We start from the raw sequence: 20,220 nt of genomic DNA, 5'->3' as shown, positions 1-20,220 counted from the left end.
TTTCTGATTTTCGATCGAACAAGTAATAATGTAGGGGTGGGTTGACAGGAGGATCGCGCGTCATTCACATCTGCATCTACATCTACATCTCATTCACCATTCACTTCCTATCTTTGTCTCTCTGGCACTGACAAACACATTTCGAGATGCCCTCTTCTACCCCAAAGAAATCGTCAAAGAAAGAAGACTCGGAAGATTACTCTCCGAAGAAGAGTCAGGAGAAGAAGAAACCGGTCAAGAAGGATGAGAAGGCTGCTGGGAGGGACATAAGGGGATTTGTGAGTAGAACCTCACTCTAAATTGATATTTCTATGCTGATGGTGACTGATTATCATGCAGTTCGGTCAAGGAGCGAGTTTTCTCTCAATGATTGTCCTGATCTGGGCCTGAGCTTATAGTTGTCTTCACAGGGTGCCCAGAAATCTAGTGGATCATCATCGACAGCTGGCAACGGGACGGGTAAGAAGCCCATAACGATCGGTATGTCAGCTATCCGAGCACTCTCAACTATAGACTGACTCATGAATCCAGATGACTCGGACGAAGAAGAAGAAATAGTCGAGAAGAAACCAGCACCCAAGGCTAATACTTCGAAACATTTCGCTTCGGCTTCGTCCTCAGTCAGTATTACCTTCATTCTGATGATCCCAGCATCGGAACAGATTGGGCCATTGCAATCAACTGAACTCGGTACACCATTTTGCTAATAATCTTTGCTACATCTGCTATTTGATGCACAGAAAAAACCTATTGTTCTCGATTCATCCGATTCCGATACCCCCGCTCCCCGACCCAAAGCCAAACCACCCACTCCGAAGGCCAAAGCCCCTACACCTAAAGCGAAGCCCACGTCTGTCAAACGGAAGATCCTCATTGATTCAGAAGAGGAGTCCGAAGAGGAAGTGGAAGATGTGAAACCTGCTAAGAAGAGGCAATCTTTAGGAGCCGGATTGAGTAGTAGATCAAATGGGAAAAAACCTTCTTATGTTGACAGCGATAGTGAAAGCGAGGAGAAAGATGAGAAACCGAAATCTAAGGCTAAGTCAAAGGTACCGGTAAAAGGCAAGAAGGAGAAGTCTGCATCTGTAAGCTTCCTCAATCTGTCACCATCGTAATGGGTCATGGAGCTTATGCCCTCAATTGCCTTGACAGCCTATGGACGTAGACGAGAGTGAAGATTCAGATTCTGAAGATTTCATTGATGATGAAGAAGATGAGAAACCTAAGAAAGGAAAGGGTAAACCAAAGCCTAAAGCTTCACCCGCCAAGAAGTCGACTCCAGCTAAGAAAGCGCCTGCGCCCGCACCGAAAGCAGGTAAGAAAGATGTAGATGAGGAGAAACAGGTCAAGGCGGAGGAGAAGAAACCCGCTAATAACAAGTATGTTTTTTTGTTCATTGTCATCATATGAGTCGAATCACTGATGTGTCAACATAGTTGGAGAGCCGCTGCTGCTGCACGAGCTGCAGGACCGAAAGCACCAGGCTCGCGGGACATACCCCAGGGTGAACCAGATTCTCTGGCTGGGTTGACATTCGTATTCACTGGTGAAATGGAGAGTTTGGGCAGGGAGGATGCTCAAGAGCTCGTCAAGAGGTTATCTGGGTGAGTTGGTCAATCAACAACCGGCGAGATGAAGTTGATGGATCTAATCATATTTACGCTCGTAGTAAAGTGACGTCGGCTCCCTCGGGAAAGACATCTTTCGTTGTTGTTGGTGAAAATGCAGGAGCATCCAAATTGAAGACGATCAAAGAGAAGAAGATTCCTACGATGACGGAAGATGAATTTTTCGAATTCATCAGATCAAGAAAGGGTGGACAATTGGATGAAAAGCAAATCAAGGCTAGACAAGCTGAGGAAAAGAAGATTCAACAGCAGGCTTTGGAGATGGAGAAGAGAGAGAAGGAAGAAGAGACGGATAGAAAAAGGAAGGAAAGGGCTTTGGAAGGGACCGGTATCGCTGCTAAGTAAGTCCAAAATGACCACAATCTACTGGAAGCTGCACGCAAGGAAGAGAACACAACGCTGATTTCGGTGCCTTCGGTGTGACAGGAAGTTGACTCCAGCTTCAGCCCAATTGTGGACGACCAAATATGCGCCTCAGAACCTCAGGGAGATATGCGGTAATAAGACTGTTGTAGAGAGGTTGGGCACATGGCTGAAAGACTGGTGAGCCAGAATGTTGCCAAGGCTACCATTGTCATGCGGAATAGCTCACTTCTTGCCATGCATGTCCAGGCAAAAGAACTATGATTCAGGATTTAAAAAGCCTGGTAAAGACGGTACGGGTATATATCGAGCTATACTTATATCCGGTCCACCTGGTATTGGTAAAACCACTTCTGCGCATCTGATGGCTAAGGAAGCTGGATATAATCCCATTGAGTTGAATGCTAGTGACGCGAGGAGTAAGAAGCTTGTTGAGGTCAGCTAAGATGAATATCTTCGGGACCGATCGTATTTCAGCTGACGGATATCGTTTTGAGAACAGAATTCCACGAATATAGACAATACTTCTTTGGATGGGTATTTCCAAGGCAAAGGTATACAGGTGAGCTCATGGACATGTTTGGCACATGAAACATCATAGCTGATACCTATTCGCATCACCAGAGTACTTCTGTAGCAGATGTTCGAGTGGATTCGAGGACATGTCTGATAATGGATGAGGTTGACGGTATGTCAGCGGGTGATCGAGGTGGTGTCGGTGCGTTGAACGCGTTGATCAAGAAGACTAGGGTATGTCCCGTCTGCGCTTTTTGGCTCAACTTATCATATATGTAAATTGCTGACCTTCCCATGCTACATACAGATACCGATGATCTTGATTTGTAACGACAGATCACTTCAGAAGATGAAGCCTCTACAATCTACTACCTTCAACATGACGTTCAGGCGGTATGTACATATATTAGGCCTCGGACCACCAACTCGTATTGGAGCTGACAGATGCGAGATAGGCCACAACCAGCCGAAATCAGATCGAGAATTATGTCTATCTTATTCAAGTCAGTTTTCTCGTGGATGTCGCACCAGGTCTTCAGCTGATTCCGCATTGTGCTATTACAGAGAGAAGCTAAAGATTCCGGCCAATGTGGTGGACGAACTTGTGAAAGGTGTGAATTCAGATATTCGACAGGTGTTGAATATGCTTTCTACGTTCAAATTGAGTAAAGATCAGATGGATTTTGATGAGGGTAAAGAACTGTGAGTAGATATCAGCTGTTGGGTCCAGACCGGATGGACAATAACTGATATTACTTGACATACTTCTATGTGCAGGGTCAAAGTCAATGAGAAGAACACCATCATGACTCCTTTCACTATTACCGACAAACTTACTGGACCATACGCTTTCTCCAAGACTAGTAAAGAGACTCTGAACGATAGGATGGAATTGTATTTCCACGATTTCAGCTTTGTCCCATTGTTCATTCAGGAACATTACCTTAAAACCCAACCTGCACTCACGAACACACTCAGTGGAGCAGAGCAGAATCTGAAACACCTGGAACTGGTTAGTAAAGCAGCGGATGCGATATCGGATGGTGATCTGATAGATAGAATGATTCACGGGTGAGTGATTCTCTGATACAGCTATGTCACTGATCTTTTGCTAAGACGAAAGTAGCTAATGTTTTTGATTCGTTGGATAGATCGGAACAACACTGGTCATTGTTACCTTTCCACGCTGTTCAATCTACTGTTAAACCTGCTTCTCTAATCTATGGACCAGGCAGGAGTCAAGGTGGTCCAGGTGGTTGGGGTCCTGCTTTCCCTCAGTACGTGTTCATCCTGAACCCAGGTCATATTGGATTGCTGATTTGTCCTATGCTTTTTGCGTATAAAGATGGCTTGGACAAAATTCGAAACAGGGCAAATTGGGTAGACAACTTACCGATATACAAATCCGAATGCGACTCAAGGTATCAGGTGGTAGAAACGAAATTCGAGAACAGTATATGCCTTTGTTGGCTAGTAAGATCGTGTTGCCACTTGTGCAGCGAGGCACTGTGAGTACAAGCATGCTCACCTTGAACTCATATGATGTAGCCCCAGATCACGATCAGGAAATCGCTGATAGCGTGGGCTTCTGTGTAGGACGCTGTCGAGGAGACTATCGAATATATGGACGAATACTTCCTCGGTAAAGACGATTGGGACGCTCTGGTCGAACTGGGTGTTGATAGTATGGCTGAGAGTCTGATAAGTAAGAAGATACCGAGTGCTACCAAGAGTGCATTCACGAGACAGTGAGTGCCCCCGTCCAGTGTTATTGTCAACAGAATAAGATTGGATCACATCGATGGCTGATGTCATGCTTGTTGTCAATCAGGTATAACAAATCAGATCATCCTATCGCATTCCACAAGGGAGATATGTTTGCAGCCTCAAAGAAGAAGATTGCAGATATGGGACCTGCACCGGATAATGAGGATGTATTTGAGGTGAGTCAACGCTAATATAGATTACCATATCACTGCTTGGCCGTGGAGAGATGCACAATTAGGTCATGTTGACTGATCATATTTTGATTTACTACCTGTTTAGGAGGACGAAGCAGTTCCGGATGAGCCTTCGGATAAAGGTGAAAATGATGATTCGGAAGATGAAGTTAACGATGTTAGTAAAGATAAATTGATCAAGGCTGTCAAACCGAAGGGAGCTACCGCCGCGAAGGGCAAGGCGAAACCGAAAGCTAAGAAGTAGACTCTGGTGAGATGAAACAAGTGTGATGCTTCCAGATGGTCGGGTATCTTGTCGTAGGAGGTTCTTGTCATACAATATGTGAATTAGATTTATCGCATGTATCTCATGTAGTGTATCCGATACTTATTGGACTACGATCCACCTCAGATCAGATCCTCCCCGTCCAACCCCCTGGTCGATCGTAGTCCAAAGGATGTTCTGTCAAGTGAAATTTGTATAGAGTTTGATTAAAGTCTAACAAGGTTGAACGAGCATCTACATGGCACTTGCAACACTTTGACTAGTATGATACCTTAAGGGTTATATATCCGGGTATGATGCAAAGCCTTCTTTACCAGTTTAGCTTCATTCTCATACCTCGAACCATCGTCTCATCGTCTCATTTAACCAAAGATAGAGCAGGTCTCTCATCGTTAGATTTATAGTTAGTACATATTTTAATATCGACCAACAGGTGTGGCGCCATCTTAATACCCAATCTACGAATAATCTCATTTCATCTCTTATTTTACCTTCAGATCACCAGTCTTATAATTAGTGTCGTCCTACAAATTGTTCATTCGCTCTCGAGACGATCCAGAAGTGGACCTAGGTTCTTCGCTTCTTTACTGGAGGTTTTATTATGGCTTCGAGTACTGGGATAGAGACTGGTTCTCCCTCTATGGCATCCACTTCAACTCCAACTCCCTATCCATCCTCTGCCTCTTTGGCATCAGCCTCAGCATCAGCATCGGGACCCTCTTCAATTACAGACCCTTCATCCACATCCTCATGGTCATCATCCCTCGACCCACTCTCACCATCCCGTAATCCACTTGCGTCCTCAGCCCTCGAATCGCTAGCCAAATCTTTACCTACCTATCTTGCAGTCGGGGGCTCAGTACTGGGAGTGTTGGTAGTGATTGCATTGGTCAGTTGGTGGTATAGACGAAGGAAAAGGAGAAATAGGTTTGGGAAAGATGAGGAGTACGAAGAAGAGTGGAGGGTAGTAAGGAGTAAGAGGGAGGAAGGAGATTTGGAGAAAGGTCGGAATAGTTCTAGTGAGTCAAGTCTGAGTAGCTGTACTGACTGGATAATACTGATTGATCATCTGCATTAGACCGTACTAATGAGAATGGTAATGAAGACATGTCGGCTACCACCACCACCACTCACGAGCATGGAAATGAGGAAAAATCAAGTGAGATCTACTCTATCACCCATGCCACTCCATCGAAATCATCACCCAACCTCAGTGTACATGTCGATCAGTATGATCTTTCCCCTGCCAGTAGTCCCATGTCGAGTCCCATGTCGAGTAGGACTGGGTCGCACGAGAATTTGGTGCAGAAGAGTGATGAATTATAGAGAGTGCACGAATATTATCGGGTGATCAAGTCTCAGATATTAAAGGGGGGAGATCCTTACTGTATCGTATTTTCGACCTGTCTGTATAATTAGGTCAAAAACCAATTTAGACGATAATCATGATGAAGATAGCAGATATGAATAATCAGTATCATATAATGTATAGACTGCATAATCATAGAATATGAAAATGTCCATGTACAAGGTACGGTGGAAGATCCAGGAATCCCAAAATAAGAAGATAGGACCATGTCTGTCCACGTTTTCAATCGGTCATAGTATTGAAGGCAGGGAATCTTATCATACTGCACCTGCTTCATGCTGTTCCTTTTGTTGATCTTCGTGATCAGTTAAGTATGGTATTTTGAGCATATGCAATTTGATCATTGCGGTCATCTCCTGATTTCATTTCGTGGTTGATTTTCTCACCTCTCTCCCATGGACTAAACAGTTCCTTCCTCTTACCCATCATAGTCATGCTTCCACAGCATATGTCAAATAGTCAACCAACCCCAACCACCTCTGTGCTCCTTATTATCCCGTCTCTCATCAACCATATCACTCCAAGCTTTACCTGCGAAGCTCCATCCCCTTGCACCCGACCTACTCCACCCAGCTTCAGTCTCACTCACACACCCCTGACAAGTTCCCTGTCCCTGACACGGTCGCTGGGGTGATTCGATAGTCTGATCCCAGCCTACAAAGTAACTTTGGGACTCATCATCTTCAAATTGAGGTAGAGGGGTAACTTCCAAAGAACCTTTGAAAAAATCCATTAAAGCTGGATCATTACTTAGAGCATATGATTCATCCGAAGAAGTATGTTTGCCGTCCAGGTGTCCTTCTAGGTGGGAGAGCGATATGGAAGGTGCAGGAGACGGAGTATTAGGTTGTCGGGGAAAGGGAACATCCCCACATTCAGGTGATGGCGAAGGGGTTGGGGAAGTGATGAATCGAGAGAATCGATTTCTGGCCAAGAATGGGATAGTAGTTCGTCGGATTACACCTATAGAGCTGGAGATTTCGTCCCCTGCTTGGGGAGGATGTTGAGGTACTTCCTCGGAAGGAGTTTGCAGTAACTCGTCAGGTGGTGAAGATGGATGGTGATTAATTGGCGTAGGGGATTGCACGAGGCTTGTCATCGGTGATTTTTGGTTATGTCTAAGTTAGTAATCTGGTACTTTATGATTTCTTCAGGGAGGATGTTCTTGAATGCCAGTGTCACAACAGGAATATGTTTCGATTCTTTCTCTATAGCGGCAAAACCCTCTGCTTAATCAGTATATATGTTGGAATGAGTATGTTTTGTGAGGCGACGATATACCAAAATCGAATGAACGAGGGGAAGAAGAAAATAAGAACGAAATCGGATAACCGAGAAACCCAGAGGAGAAAAAGAGAGTATGTAGAATTATCGGGAAAATAATAATAGTCAGATCGGTTCATGGCTAGAGGGATATCTCCTTTGATCTGATTTTTCTTAAAGGTCGGGAGTTATTGCGTGATCATCTCGCTATAAAAGGATTGGTAAGTACGTGAAAGGATTATTAGGGATGATGGGGAGGAAGGTCTATCTCACACGAGATCAAATGGATGTTGCTGCCCCACTTACAGTGGCAAGAAGTGAAGAGTAGTCGGCCAAAGAAAACCTGAACAATATCGACAGAAGGCCTACGCTGCGCGACATACCAGACGGCCGAATAGATTATACTTTGCTGCGATTCTTTCTTGTCGGTTTCGAAGGCTTTGTCAGTCTCAAAGGACGGGGCAGCAAAATTGTCCGTTTACGGACTGGAGCAAAGCCCACAATCATTCGGCTATAATGTCGAATTATGTGTTGTACAAATCTCTGGGACATGGGTCTCCGATCGATGACAAGGCCAGAATCCTACATGCTGTCGTAGCCACGACAATCGAGTTTGTCACAGGCACTCTGATAAGCTCTCACAGGCACTTTGGGGGTCGTCTCCGTCTTGCTCAAGGGATTCATCGTTCTAGAGATGAAACGTGACGACCGCTCTAGTCCCCTACAAACCATTTTTGTTCAACTGGCCTACACAGATCGACCGGTCGAGTCGCTATACCGGAATGTCATTGAGGCTTGAGAATGTGAGAATAGCTTGGCATGGAACGATGGGATATAGGGGAGACGATGATCGCCATTGACGTCGTACATGACATGAATGAGGCGTCGCATTCCCAGAATCTTGTCATGATTCGCACCTCGTAGGAAAGACGCGTCTTTTTATGCTTCCTTCCCTAAAAGACGCGTCCAGCATTCCTTAAACTTTAATGTCCTAAGTAATTTACCCGATACACGAAAAGACCACTGGGATCGTTCCTGAACCCAAGATCAGAGTCTCTCTCTTGCTATGGTCCGGCGTGTTCGTTCTTTTTCAGCCCGTACCAGAGCATCCCCGCTCTTGTACACGAAGTGCGTTGCCATGGTGACCACCTTCACTGTACCTGTGATCCCCAGCCCTGCCTGTTCTGCGGAGTTGTTCCATTCCAAACAGGACACGACAATAGGTTCGGGAGATGCCTTAGCTTTGACCATGCCGATCCAATTATCTGGTAGGCACAGGGGCGTACTTTGAACTTGGTCGATTACCCTTGTTACATCATAATAAGCTTTCTCTGATCCGACGTGGACCAATCTTCCCCCATCTCAAGGTGGAGATGGAGGAATGAACAAGATACCCAGAAAAAATTGGAGCCCACATCCTACTTTTCACCACGTCTCTAGATCTATCGGCATCTTCCATCGTCTCGTCACTACACATAATTTAGCATCCTCCGTCAAGCCCAAGGCAAGATTCGCATCGAAATCAACCGCACAGTAACGATTGTCATCGAATTCATATAGGTTGGACCACTACGTAATTTTACCGTTATTTCCTCTTGGTCGAACTCTCTTACGCGTTTTTTAGAATTCTTTACGATAGAGCCCGACGACACGAACATCAGAACGACGACGAAGTAAAATACAAGAATCACGATATACGATATACTTTCACGTCGACGGACTCTTCCTTCTCCCCATGATCTTCTATTACTATATACGTACTCCTTATAGATAAAATTGAATTTTTATCAATTGTTCGGTTCCCCTTATCTTAGTCGGTTCCGCTATATCTTCGTCCAACGTTTCTGCAACTTTCTCCGCTACACGAGTATCGAGTATCGAATAAAATCCGAATTCAGCAAATAGTCACAACAATCATCAAACAGTCAATATTGACCAGATCAGTGATCTGAACACACAATCTAGTGGAAGGGACCAATATACCTTGGACGATATCGAAACGAATTGAATACGCATAATACGCCAAATCTCACATCAACCGTCATTATCAATATCACACCCTTAGATACTGGTCTATATTGAAACTTCATCACCTTGTCTAATTGTTTATTTTGGATCTAAAGACCGGACAAACAACAGCCTCCCTTCGTCGGTGCACATAACAATTTGAATTGCGGTGGGATCGAGAAACTATATAGATATAGGTAGAAGGGGAATTAGAAGGAGAGATCATCTGGAAAGAAGGATACGGACGTTGATCGCCCTCGCCACGAAGTCTGACTGTACCTCATATCACGACTCAAACGACAATACTTTCATCTCGGTTCTTTCACGATGCCTCTACAAACCCGAAGACCCAATTTACCTTCCCTCACCCTTCCCGGAACAAAATCTTCGTAAGTTTTACTCAACTGTGATTCGAGGCTTTGTTTGCGTGTTTGCGTGTTCGAGAATATTGGCTGATGGTTTGAGGACAGTCTCTTGATGGTGGAAGATGTCCATACACCCCATACGCCCAATCCATTCACTCCATTACCTTTCGAACAGGGTCCGATGGTCATGACCCCCGATACACCCTCATTCGATATGAAGCCTCTGGAGATTGTGTTGAGTGAGAAGCAAGTGGATCAGGAGGAGTGGACCGAAGAGGAAGATGGTTTATTACAGAGTGTGAGCAAAGCTGAAAAACTGTTCTCGATGATGGATCAGATTGTTGAGGTGACTCACACTGACTCTCTTTTGCTGGCGCTCAACGATAGTACCTTGCGCGTCCACCTAGAGCTTTACGAACAGCTTATCCACCCGGTACACTACCACCTCCCAGTACTCTCGACGAGATTACTACCCATTTAATGAATAGCGAGACTCGTAAATCACCTTCGATAGATAACAATGGATTCACGTTTGCCGCCTCTAGCGTCAACTCGTCTGCCAATGAGGATATGACCCCAACGGGTATCGTACCTCAATCTGGTATGAGATGGAAACATACATGGCATTCTACTCGACAGAGATTATTCAATCTAGCTAGAAAGGAAAGTATGGAGAGTATCGGTGGTCATAGGAGGCAAGAATCAGATTCGATCATACCTTTACCTTCCCAGGAGGAAAGAGGAGACGCAGTGATGAAACCTCAACGACCGAGGTTGGCGGTACTTTGTGCGACCGGATCTGGAGGTCAGAAGATGAATAGACAACAACATAGTATGGATAATTTGTATGGGGACGAGAAACCGCAGACGTTCCAAGAGGCTTTGAGGTGAGCGAGATTGCGAACACATTCACGATCTATTGGTGCCATTGCCTCACGCTACGAGTGCTAATTACCGATGATAATTTTTTCACGTCCAGACTGTCGAGCAACTTGCAGGTCAACGCCCAAGGTGAAAATGAGATACTTCATTCTGGTTCCGGTCTTTCCTCTCGTGAGTGATCTGACTGTCTCGTTGTGGCTGTCATCATTGCTAATTCCATCTGTTTGTAGCTTTGACGTTCTCATTCAACCTTCCAACGACTATCCGAAAACCTTTCCCTTACTCTGCCCCCTCTTCATTCCTCCCTCGACCTGCCTCACTTTTGCAGAGAGGCCGATCGTTCACCTCCGAAGATTTCGCTAGAGAACATTCCAAAGCTGCTGGCAATGGGGACGTCGATGATTTCGCGTTGGACGATATCGATAGTGAATCCAGACCTGAATCATATTCGCCTACTCGTATTGTTAGACCGGAAATGCACAGATCGGTATCGAGCCCAGCATCGACTCTACATTCTTCTCCACCTTCATCAATATCCAGTCAATCTGAAGAAGTCGAGACTAATGGAGCGGGATTATTGGAGGTAGATATGTTGGAGGAAAATCCTATTACACCTGTCAACCAAACTTTCTCTGGATTACTTCAACCTGGACCACTGGGATCACAATGTTCTACTCCTACCGTATCTTCCACTCCCATGAATCCCCCTCCAATCGTCCAGCCTCCTACAAGAGGAGAAGCACCATCTATAACTCTAACTGTCGATTCACCCGAACATCCAACTTTCCCTCATCGATCTGCTTTACCCAGAGATCGATCGACATCACCTTCAGAAGCATTCTCAAATTTGTCTTTGGGATCGTTACCTCTCAAATTACCTTTTACCGGAAGTTCACCCATGAACACGCGATCGGTGTCGTTGAATCACAACAACGGGATCTCATTGCCGGGTGGAGGGTTGAAACGGAGTTTGAGACCAATACCTCTTAATCGATCTTTATCTGATTCTGGACCCGGCATCAGTTCAGGTAGACCCGGACCTGCTTTTGGAAGTAGTTTATCGATGACTTGTTTGGATGCCAGTACTGATAGAGACAGGGAGAATAAGAGACAGAAAGCTATTGCTGGGATGAAATTCGGCGGGAATGGATTGAGCGTGGTAGTGCCAAAGAGGAATGGACAGCTAGAAGAATTGAGGTCGCCTTTTGAAATCAAGAAGGCCTTTTGAAGAGTGATGATCATTACCTCAGTGAGGTCAAAATAGTTGGTGGACCGAGTTCACACTAGACAAGTTGGAAGGGGCAAGACATATCTTATATTGAATTTAATCTAATCTATTATATCTATAACTAGTTCATACCATCAGTTTGAGACTGTATAAACGCACATATCATATCATCATATTTGTTGGAATTTATAGGAATAGTATATACATCGGATATCTGGATACCGTATTGATAGTCATGCCTTTGTATATCATTTGCGACGCATCAGTAGTTGTCGTTGGAGTCGTAAACGACAGTTGTGTACCACGGGAATGCGAATCACCACATGCTCGTTGAGGTCTGATGTCCACTTGTTCTAGGCAAGAACGGTGTAGAGTATGGTGTTGAGAACATTAGCTGATCGCGTGTGTTGGGATCAACGCGACGCGTCTTTGTCCCTGAATGTCGGATTCCTGATTTCGCGTTTTGCCATTTCAAACTTCAATTTCATCGGACCAACTCATGTTCATCCATTCGTCAGTGATACCACTCCAGTACTGCTCAGAACATCACTTTCCCTCTTCCCTTCTGGTTCTTCCTTCTCCAGCATACCCCTGTATCTTGTATCAACATGTCATCGAGAGGATCATTCAGAGGAAGAGGAAGAGGCGGAGGTGGGTCGAATACACGATTTACAGGTAAAAAACGATCTGGTCGCGGAGGAGGAGTAGCGTATGGTATCGATCGACCTGCACCCAAAAGAGAAGATGACGGGACTGCCGCCGCTGAGAAGTTCGAAGAGGTCAAGATACAAGATGAGATAGATGAGAAATTGGGATTCTGGCGATTTGAGAGCTCAAGAGCTGATGGAGAGAAGAAGATTGGCTGGTTGGTTAATATGCATCAGGTGAGTTGGCCGATCTGCAATATGAGAGGAGAGATGGACCTTTGAAATCAGGCCACCAAGCATGGACTGTGACTGATGCCCGAACGCCATATAGACATTGATACAGAGCTCGACGCATTCTGGTGGTTTAGCAGCAGTAGATTTCTATTTCATCCAGGATGACGGAGGAATGTTCAAAGCTACGATACCGTATGAACCATATTTCTACGTGACATGTCGAGTGAGTGTTGCCGATATCAGCTAACGATTACTTCTTCGTCATAATGTTGAGAGTTACGGCTGATGATCATATGGTGTAGGCTGGAACAGGGACGATAGTGGAAGAATGGCTGCTGAAGCGTTTCGAGGGAATACTGATACGTGTGGAAAGGGAGAAGAAATGGGATCTTAGTTTGGTGAGCAGGATTTACAGATACATCTTCAGTGTGAAGGTCAATTAGAGACTGATGGTGACTCATCTCTTGCCTTTCAGCCAAATCATCTGTTGTCAGCACCACCGATATTCCTCAAACTGTTCTTTCACAACACAGCAGACCTTCAGTCGATACGTCGAGAGATACTGCCATTAGCAGAAGCTAACTCGGCAAGGTTCACAGCAGTAGATGCGTACGCCGATGTAGTCGGCGCGGAGAACGCTATGAACGGTAATGGAGATGATCAGGAAGGGAAAGCGTGGGGCGCGGAGGATGAAGGTCGTAAGAGACGTGATAAGGAACCAGCAGAATGTATCATAGATATAAGGGAACATGATATAAATTATTATCTACGAGTGGCCATTGATCTTGGTAAGTCATTCCATTGTCGGCAAACAGATAGACGATAGATAGCTCACTAGGATCCGTTGAGCAGACGTTCGAGTCGGTTTATGGTACACTGTGACCTCTCATACAGGAATGATAAGCTTGGAACGTATAACATCATTGGTCAAGCGAGCGGAACCAGTTGTCATGGCTTATGATATCGAAACGACAAAACAACCCTTGAAATTTCCAGACCAACAGACAGATCAAATCATGATGATTTCGTATATGATAGATGGTCAAGGGTACCTCATAACGAATAGGGAGATTGTTGCGGAAGATATAGAAGATTTCGAATATACACCGAAGGAAGAGTATCCCGGAGATTTCACCATCTTCAACGAACCTGATGAAGTGAGCTCGCTTAATCATATCGAATTCTACCCTAGCTGTAGCTGACCGTCTCTTACCTCCAGCCTGCAGTGATACGGCGTTGGTTCGAGCATATCCGAGATTCCAAACCTACTGTCATGGTCACTTATAACGGAGATAGTTTCGATTTCCCCTTTGTCGATGTGCGAGCCAAGATACATGGTATAAGCATGTATGATGAGATAGGTTTCAGACCAGATATCGAAAATGAGTATAAATCTAGAGCAACGATGCATATGGATTGTTTCAGGTGAGATGTATCTCCTACTTGGTAGTCTATGTGATTGCAAGCTGACATGTTGAGGATAGATGGGTAAAACGAGATTCTTACTTACCTCAAGGTAGTCAAGGTCTCAAAGCAGTCACCAAAGCGAAACTGGGATATAATCCTACAGAATTGGATCCTGAGCTTATGACACCGTAAGTCTCAATCGTGATGGTAACATCCATCGCAAACGTCATCCTCGCTGATGAACCCAACAGATATGCGATTGAGCAGCCTCACAGTCTCGCTCAATATTCCGTCTCCGATGCTGTTGCGACATATTACCTGTACATGAAATACGTTCACCCCTTCATCTTCTCGTTGTGTAACATCATTCCCTTGAATCCGGATGAAGTGTTGAGAAAGGGAAGTGGAACTTTATGTGAAACTTTGTTGATGGTATGTTATGCTTACTATTCATTTGAAGTATATACTGACCGGTCTGCTTAGGTTGAAGCCTATCAGGCACACATCATCATGCCCAATCGACATGAAGACCCTCACGGATCCACATACGAAGGCCACTTGCTCGCCTCGGAAACTTATGTCGGTGGTCACGTCGAAGCCTTAGAAGCTGGTGTCTTCCGAAGCGATATACCGACACACTTCAAGATGGAGCCAAGTGCCTGTCAGCAGCTGATCGATGATCTGGACGCGGCTCTACAGTTCTCATTGGTGGAAGAAGGAAGCCTCAAGCTGGAAGACGTAGACAACTACGATGAAGTCAAAGGTCAGATACAGTCGGCTCTGGAGCTGATGCGAGATAATCCAAATCGAATGGACAAACCTCTAATCTATCACTTGGATGTCGCTGCGATGTACCCCAACATCATGTTGTCCAATCGACTACAACCGGATTCGATGAAGGACGAAGCTGCATGTGCAGTTTGCGATTACAACAGACCGGATAAGACTTGTGATAGAAGGTTGGAATGGGCATGGAGAGGTGAATACTTCCCTGCTAAGCGAGATGAGGTCAATATGGTCAGATACGCTTTAGAACAGGAAATGTTCCCACCAAAACACCCCAATGGTCCAAGAAGGCGGTTCATCGATCTGCCTCAAGGCGATCAGTCAGCATTGATACATAAACGTCTAGGTGACTATTCGCGAAAGGTATACAAGAAGACTCACGAAACCAAGATTGTCACCAAGACCTCTATCATCTGCCAGCGTGAAAACTCGTTCTATATCGACACTGTACGAGCTTTCCGAGATCGACGATATGAATATAAGGGTTTGCACAAGACATGGAAGAAGAACCTCGATAAAGCATTCGAGGAGGGTGGTGCTGTCAGTGCAGTCGACGAAGCCAAGAAGATGATCGTGCTGTATGATTCCCTTCAGTTGGCTCACAAGTGTATTCTGAATTCTTTCTACGGTTATGTGATGAGAAAAGGAGCTAGATGGTACTCTATGGAGATGGCCGGTATCACCTGTCTGACCGGAGCTTCTATCATTCAGATGGCTCGTCAGTTAGTGGAACAGATAGGTCGACCGTTAGAATTGGACACAGATGGTATTTGGTGTATGCTTCCTGGTGTATTTCCAGAAGACTTCAAGTTCAAGCTCAAGAATGGGAAGACTTTCGGTGTCTCTTACCCTTGTACGATGCTGAACCACCTTGTTCATGCCAAATTCACCAATCATCAATATCACGAACTGGTAGATAAGGAAACTGGGAAATACGAAGTCAGGAAAGAGAATAGTATTTTCTTCGAATTGGATGGTCCCTACAAAGCGATGATCTTGCCTTCATCCAAAGAAGAGGATAAATTATTGAAGAAACGATATGCCGTATTCAACCCTGATGGATCACTAGCCGAATTGAAAGGGTTCGAAGTGAAAAGAAGAGGTGAATTGCAATTGATCAAGATCTTCCAATCTCAGATATTCGATAAATTCTTGCTAGGATCAACCACCGAAGAATGTTATGCTGCTGTAGCTGAAGTGGCAGATCAATGGCTTGATATCTTACAATCCAAAGCTTCCTCCTTACACGACGACGAACTGGTCGACCTGATCGCCGAGAACCGAAGTATGTCGAAGACGTTAGCGGAATACGGTACTCAAAAGTCCACCTCAATCAGCACTGCCCGACGGTTAGCCGAATTCTTGGGTGAGCAGATGGTCAAGGATAAAGGTCTATCTTGTCGATTCATCATTTCTGCCAAACCCAACGGCGCTCCAGTAACAGAACGGGCTATTCCTGTAGCCATCTTCACTGCTGAAGAACCTGTTAAGAGACACTTCTTGAAAAAATGGTTGAAGGATAACAGTCTTACGGACTTCGACTTGAGGACTATCTTAGATTGGGCTTATTACACGGAACGATTAGGTTCGGTTATCCAAAAGCTTATCACCATCCCTGCTGCTTTGCAGAAAGTAGCCAACCCGGTACCGAGAATCAGACATCCAGATTGGTTGTTCAAGCGAGTAGCAGCCAAAGAAGATAAGTTCCAGCAACATAAACTCACGGATATGTTTGCCAAGATGAAGACTACCGCTGTGGCCAACGGGGACATAGAGGATATGGGTAAGAACAAGACTGGACCGAAGATGGCAGTAGTCAGAAAGAAGAAAGTGGTCAGGGAGAAAACACCTGAACCTGCGCCTGATCCCACGGAAGACTATTCTGGCTATATTAGAGTAATGAAAGATCAATGGCGAAAACAACGGATTGAACGTGCCCGACTACGAAAACAGGGTACAAGACAGGATGGTACCGTCTCTTCGATGTTGCGAACGAAATCCATCAATTTGGCTTCGAGACAGTGGGATATCATTCAGATTGCTTCTACCAACCGACCGGGTGAATTTAGATTATGGTTAGCAATAGATGGGACTTTCCAATCTGTCCGTCTGAGGATACCGAGAGAGTTCTATCTGAACTTCAAGACTTTGCCTGTAGACGGTACCTTTTCAGATCGATACGAAGCTACGTCTGTCGCTAGGGTCTTACCCAGAGGTCAAGCTGCGCGTCATCTTTTCAAGCTTTTGGTAGATGAAGCTTTATTTGTCGAAGGTGAATCGCACTTCTCAAGTATGATCAATAATCCCAATGTCGATGGAGCATACGAATTGCAAGTGCCCCTGGTGGTTAGAGCGTTACTTCAGTTCGGTACTAGCTGTACACTCAAGAAGACTTCCTTAGGTGGATTGAACAGAGGTCTAGATAGAGGATTCGACCTCTCAGAACTAGAGAAACCGGGAATGAGTGTGATCAGACATAAATACCTTGATGAAGGGAAAGGTATCAAATATCACTTCCTATATCACGCTATTTTCAATTCTAGACATCTCATTGCTCTTTTCTCGCCTGGTTCAGCAGGCAGAGTCTACATCGTCGACAGCTCCAGAACCCCAGAGAGATTACCAAATCCTGCAAGATGGTATACCGATCGAGTGGATAAAGCAACGAAGGGTATATTCGCCTATCCGGAAACGATCGAGTTCATCACCAATTACTACAAGAATGAATTATCGGCTTTGAGACAATTATCGAAAGATCTTCAAGGTATAAGACATGGTCTGAATGTGATTACCCTCTGCTCACCGTTCGAACATTCTTATTATCAAGTTGCTTCACCCGTCTTCTCAGAATTCCCATTCATAACATTCAAGGGAAATGATGAGAAGCCCAGTTTGGGTTGGTTAGTGCAGACTTCCAGAAGGATGATCAATCAGTACTTGAAGTTGTCTGGATGGATCAAAGATCAGATTGAGATAGCTGCTCATTATGATGTTCCTGTAGGAGTGAGTTGTATATATCCCTTTCTGCTAATGATCCTCAACTGACTTTGTCGTACTTGTGATTCCATGTAGAACCTTGGCCAGGATGCTCCTATCTTCCTTGCCGATATCGAATTCGCCCGACGACTGAAGCAGCAAGATATGGTTCTCTGGTGGTCTGCCTCGTCTCGACCCGATCTTGGTGGTTCCGAGGAAGATGCCAATCTGAGTGAAGAGCTTGTCACCCCTCGAATGTCAACTAAAGGGTGTTATTCATCTGTCGTGTTAGAAATGGAAATTGCCGATCTCGCTATTAATGCTGTACTTCAATCTGCTTTGGTCAACGAGATGGAAGGTTCTGGGGCGGGATCACTTGCATTCGATTCGGCATCGCACAATTTGGATGAATATGCGAAAGGGACAGCCAACACTTCCGTCATGCTTGGGGATGCGGTATTATCGACTCAGACCTTCGGTGTACTCAAGTCAATGGTCAGATCGTGGTTTCTTGATAAAGCCCGAGCACACGTCAAGGGAATCTACTCGACACCGGCGGATCTGGTAGTAGACCAGTTCTGGAGGTGGATCAGTTCAGCAGCAAGTAACATGTTTGAACCTGCCTTACAGCGGTTCTTACATGGTTTGATGCGAAAGACATTCCTACAACTATTAGCTGAATTCAAGCGATTGGGAACTTCAGTGGTTTACGCTGATTTCAATAGGATATTCCTGTTGACTACCAAACCTGATGCTGGAAGTGCCTATGCGTTTGCCAAGTACCTTGTGACAGCTGCCAACTCCCAAGAACTTTTCAGACATTTGGTCATCGACGTCACCCAATTCTGGAATTACCTAGCATGGATGGATATAGCCAATTTCGGCGGTGTCAAAGTCCCGCCTGAAATTGCTTCTTCAAGAGATCCTCCACCTTCCAAATTCGAGATCAGCATGGATTGGAATATCCAATCTTTCCTACCTGGTATACTTCAACCTATATTTGAACGAAACGTTGCTCAATTCATATATCAACTTTATACTGCGAAGAGAACCTCGTACGATGAAAGGGCACCGTTGAAAGTCATACATAATTTGAACATAGATCTACCAGGTGAAAATACCTCGACTATCAACCCTGCGAAAGAAAAAGAGAAATCTGCTGGATCGAAATCTATAACTCAAATTTTGACCAGAAAGCTATTGGCGGATGTGGCGGCTGTGAAGAAACGACAGGCAATGGCTCATGTAGACGAAGAAAAAGCGGAATCGCTACTATTCCCTTTATTACCTGGATCACGAATATCCACATCAGAAGGTGAAAGTCTCAATCCGACTTTGGAATTGATCAAATCAATTACAGAAGTTTATTCGTTAGCGTCTTCAGAGCATTTGATCGAAATTCAAATTTTGAGGAAAAACTTGTTAGATCTAGTAGGGGTGAAAGAATTTTCACAAAATGCCCAATTCAAGAACCCCTTCTGTGATAATTTACAGATCAATTTGATCATTTGTAAGAAATGTAATTCCCTGAGAGATATTGATCTCTGTAGGGATCCAGATAGATTACCTAGTTTTGATGCCTCGATGGGTGAGATGTTAGATCCTCCAAGAAAGAATTGGGTTTGCCATGTGAGTGAACATGATAATCCCTCCGTATGCCATGCGATGAAACAACCTATATTTGGATGGTAGATGCTGATATTCTAATTGGGTTGGTAGAAATGCGATTCGGAATATGATAAGTTCCAAATCGAACAACCTCTAATTGAGATGATATCGAAAATGATTACGTCTTATCAGACACAAGACGTGAGTTTCCATTATTCTGCGTAAATGTTCGTGATGACGAAAAGAGTGATAGCTAATTACACTGTTGATAATCATCTTGAACAGGTGATCTGTATGAAATGCTCATCGTCGAAATCTGATAATTTGGCAGCTACATGCCACTGTGGAGGTTCATTCAAATCTTCTTTGAACAAGAATGAAATGAAAAACAAATTGAAGATGATCAAAAGTGGTAAGTCGAACTGATTTGGGCCTTGAGCTGCAGAACAAGGACGACAACTAATGAATCGTTTTGGAATATCGTGCAGTCGCACAATATCACGATCTCGCTTTGGTGGGAAGTTACGTCGAAGAAGTATTAAGTCGATGGTAGTTTGGCCATTGAGGCATATGGTAACATGATGACCTGATCTGTTTTCGGTGCTTTCAGTAATTTGCCTGATAAATCATGTTGTTTCTATAAATTTTTTTTATCGTTTCATTCTTTTTCCTTCTATACTTGTACTTGCGCTGTGCCATTATATATCAATATGCA

General features: G+C 44.5%; 5 protein-coding genes across 5 annotated transcripts; 4 read left to right on the top strand and 1 right to left on the bottom strand.

Moving 5' to 3' along the window:
- Nucleotides 1–146: 146 nt before the first annotated feature.
- Nucleotides 147–4,712, top strand: I203_106167 (uncharacterized protein; the record flags this gene model as incomplete). The annotated part of the gene is made up of 20 exons (XM_065517913.1): nt 147–278; nt 411–480; nt 532–620; nt 741–1,085; nt 1,153–1,379; nt 1,437–1,604; nt 1,670–1,969; nt 2,055–2,171; nt 2,241–2,427; nt 2,494–2,553; nt 2,616–2,741; nt 2,815–2,900; nt 2,963–3,010; nt 3,072–3,209; nt 3,285–3,578; nt 3,659–3,784; nt 3,853–4,015; nt 4,104–4,255; nt 4,339–4,450; nt 4,554–4,712. 20 exons carry the CDS (start codon nt 147–149, stop codon nt 4,710–4,712), a joined length of 3,099 nt encoding a protein of 1,032 aa, XP_065373217.1.
- A 622-nt stretch (nt 4,713–5,334) lies between these two features.
- On the top strand, nt 5,335–6,059 carry I203_106166 (uncharacterized protein; the record flags this gene model as incomplete). The annotated part of the gene is made up of 2 exons (XM_019147932.1): nt 5,335–5,752; nt 5,812–6,059. 2 exons carry the CDS (start codon nt 5,335–5,337, stop codon nt 6,057–6,059), a joined length of 666 nt encoding a protein of 221 aa, XP_019002850.1.
- Nucleotides 6,060–6,553: 494 nt separating this feature from the next.
- I203_106165 (uncharacterized protein) lies at nt 6,554–7,201 on the bottom strand (the record flags this gene model as incomplete). The annotated part of the gene is made up of 1 exon (XM_019147931.1): nt 6,554–7,201. One exon carries the CDS (start codon nt 7,199–7,201, stop codon nt 6,554–6,556), a length of 648 nt encoding a protein of 215 aa, XP_019002849.1.
- Nucleotides 7,202–9,699: 2,498 nt separating this feature from the next.
- Nucleotides 9,700–11,847, top strand: I203_106164 (uncharacterized protein; the record flags this gene model as incomplete). Its single annotated transcript, XM_065517912.1, has 5 exons — nt 9,700–9,761; nt 9,843–10,035; nt 10,125–10,624; nt 10,717–10,790; nt 10,850–11,847. The coding sequence occupies 5 exons, from the start codon at nt 9,700–9,702 to the stop codon at nt 11,845–11,847; spliced, it is 1,827 nt and encodes a 608-aa protein (XP_065373216.1).
- A 608-nt stretch (nt 11,848–12,455) lies between these two features.
- Nucleotides 12,456–20,058, top strand: I203_106163 (DNA polymerase epsilon catalytic subunit A; the record flags this gene model as incomplete). Its single annotated transcript, XM_019147929.1, has 13 exons — nt 12,456–12,731; nt 12,826–12,951; nt 13,031–13,126; nt 13,204–13,516; nt 13,581–13,885; nt 13,948–14,153; nt 14,213–14,323; nt 14,387–14,567; nt 14,619–17,924; nt 17,994–19,526; nt 19,617–19,706; nt 19,791–19,917; nt 19,994–20,058. 13 exons carry the CDS (start codon nt 12,456–12,458, stop codon nt 20,056–20,058), a joined length of 6,735 nt encoding a protein of 2,244 aa, XP_019002847.1.
- Between the last annotated feature and the right edge of the window lie 162 nt (nt 20,059–20,220).

Source organism: Kwoniella mangroviensis (assembly GCF_000507465.2).
Source record: "Kwoniella mangroviensis CBS 8507 chromosome 1 map unlocalized Ctg02, whole genome shotgun sequence".
Classification (NCBI taxonomy): domain Eukaryota; kingdom Fungi; phylum Basidiomycota; class Tremellomycetes; order Tremellales; family Cryptococcaceae; genus Kwoniella; species Kwoniella mangrovensis.
This window is presented reverse-complemented; position numbering and strand designations above follow the sequence as displayed.